The 1,705-nt window shown below is 32.1% G+C and overlaps 1 protein-coding gene across 2 annotated transcripts in view; it reads left to right on the top strand.

Moving 5' to 3' along the window:
* LOC106474250 overlaps window positions 1-1,705 on the top strand; it is a 31,948-nt gene that overhangs the window by 9,399 nt on the left and 20,844 nt on the right. For both annotated transcript variants that reach the window (XM_013934939.2, XM_013934940.2), the window contains exons 2-3: window positions 874-999; window positions 1,085-1,357. In XM_013934939.2, the coding sequence (XP_013790393.1) occupies window positions 874-999; window positions 1,085-1,357 (399 nt within the window). The remainder of the gene's footprint in view (window positions 1-873; window positions 1,000-1,084; window positions 1,358-1,705) is intronic.

Here is a 1,705-nt window from a genome sequence, read left to right as displayed (position 1 = left end):
AGCTATGACTGAATGAATAAGATACAAGTTTACCAAATTTTATGATCATACAAATGTTCAGAACTTCTAGTTAACATTCACTTGCCATCAGTTACTTGCTATGGGCTATTTGTTCCCCTAATGAAAAATCCAATTTTGAGGCTTGGGAAAATTTATTATACTATAACATTGCACATTTCAGAAACAAGAAACCTTCTGCTTTTAATATTCAGATATTAAGAATTGGGGAAAACAAGACAACTATACATTTCAGAAATACCTCATTTATTTACAATCATGATTTCTCCAATAAAAGATCATCAGGTTCCTGACAATGTCTTTACTGACAAAAACCATGGTCGTGAACAAATGATGTATTTGTGAAATGTATAGTTGTCTTGTTTTTCATTAATTCTGTAATTATAGAGTTTCACCAAGTACTAACAGTTTCAAATATTCAGATAGTACTTTAAAAAGTTAGATGTAAATTCAATATTGAAATACACTACTGGTTTTTTTTTTTATTCCTTACAGAAAGCATCCAGTGGAAGAGAAACAAACCCCATTAACTATTTGTCTATGTAACTTGTGAAACAGTCTTGTGGTATAGCTGATTATAATTATATGAATATTAAGTTTGTCTGAAACTGAGAGTGCTTTCTTGAAATATTTTGATATTGAGGTACAAAAAAAAAGCTTTAGGGTCTAACATTGTGTTTTTAGAGTAAGGGTTTTTAAGTGGGTGCATGTTAGCAGCAGTTTATAAAGAGAAACAACAAAATGTATATTTTTAGTGTTTGTAAATTTCTTGTAAATTTTGAGCTCACATATGTTGCCAATTTCTTTGCATATCTTAAAAGTAAGATTGTCTTTTATTTTTTTCTCTCCCTATAGAAGATTGGATAAACAACCAAGATCTTGTCCTTTCTTCAGAAACTATTCCAGTACAGTGTAGCACAGATTGGCAAGCGGCATTTGGGTTCACCTCGTCTAATCGCAAACATCAAGATGATGAGTTAGGTATGTTTCAGGTCTTTGATTCACAGTTTAAAAATAAATACTGACAAATTATGCTGAATTAATAGCCTATAAATGATTGTTTTAGGTTTTGATCCGTGGGATGAATCGGCTAAGGGATTAGCTGATCTCTTAGAAAAAGAAGCCACTCAAAAGCCACAACAACTGCCTCAGCTAATTAATCACAAAATGGAATCAGTACATCCTCCTTATTCTCACTTGATGGACTCTCCGGGTTATCCTAACCATTTCCTTTTGAACTCCAGTCAAGAATCATCAAGAAGAGTTCCTCCTCCTCCAGGGTTCGGCCCTAGTCATATCAACAAGTTTGTAAATATTCCCAGACCAGCCTTTCCTTCAGGTAGAAATGAATATTAATAGCCAATAAATTCTAGTTAGGTATATATTTAAAAAAAATCATTGTATGTGAGTATTCACTTATTCACGTGTATTATAGTTCATTCTGTAGAAACTTTTTTTCATTGTTTTTTTTATGTGAAACTGGAAACAAGATCATTAGATGAAGCTTCCATTTATAATTATAGTGAGCTGTACCACAAGACTGTTTCACAAGTTACATAGACAAATGTACCATTTATAATTATAGTGAGCTGTACCACAAGACTGTTTCACAAGTTACATAGACAAATGTACCATTTATAATTATAGTGAGCTGTACCACAAGACTGTTTCACAAGTTACATAGACA

Source organism: Limulus polyphemus, unplaced genomic scaffold, assembly GCF_000517525.1.
Source record: "Limulus polyphemus unplaced genomic scaffold, Limulus_polyphemus-2.1.2 Scaffold6992, whole genome shotgun sequence".
NCBI classification, from domain to species: Eukaryota; Metazoa; Arthropoda; class Merostomata; order Xiphosura; family Limulidae; genus Limulus; species Limulus polyphemus.
Note: the sequence above shows the minus strand (reverse complement) of the source record. Positions and strands in the feature narration are given on the sequence as shown.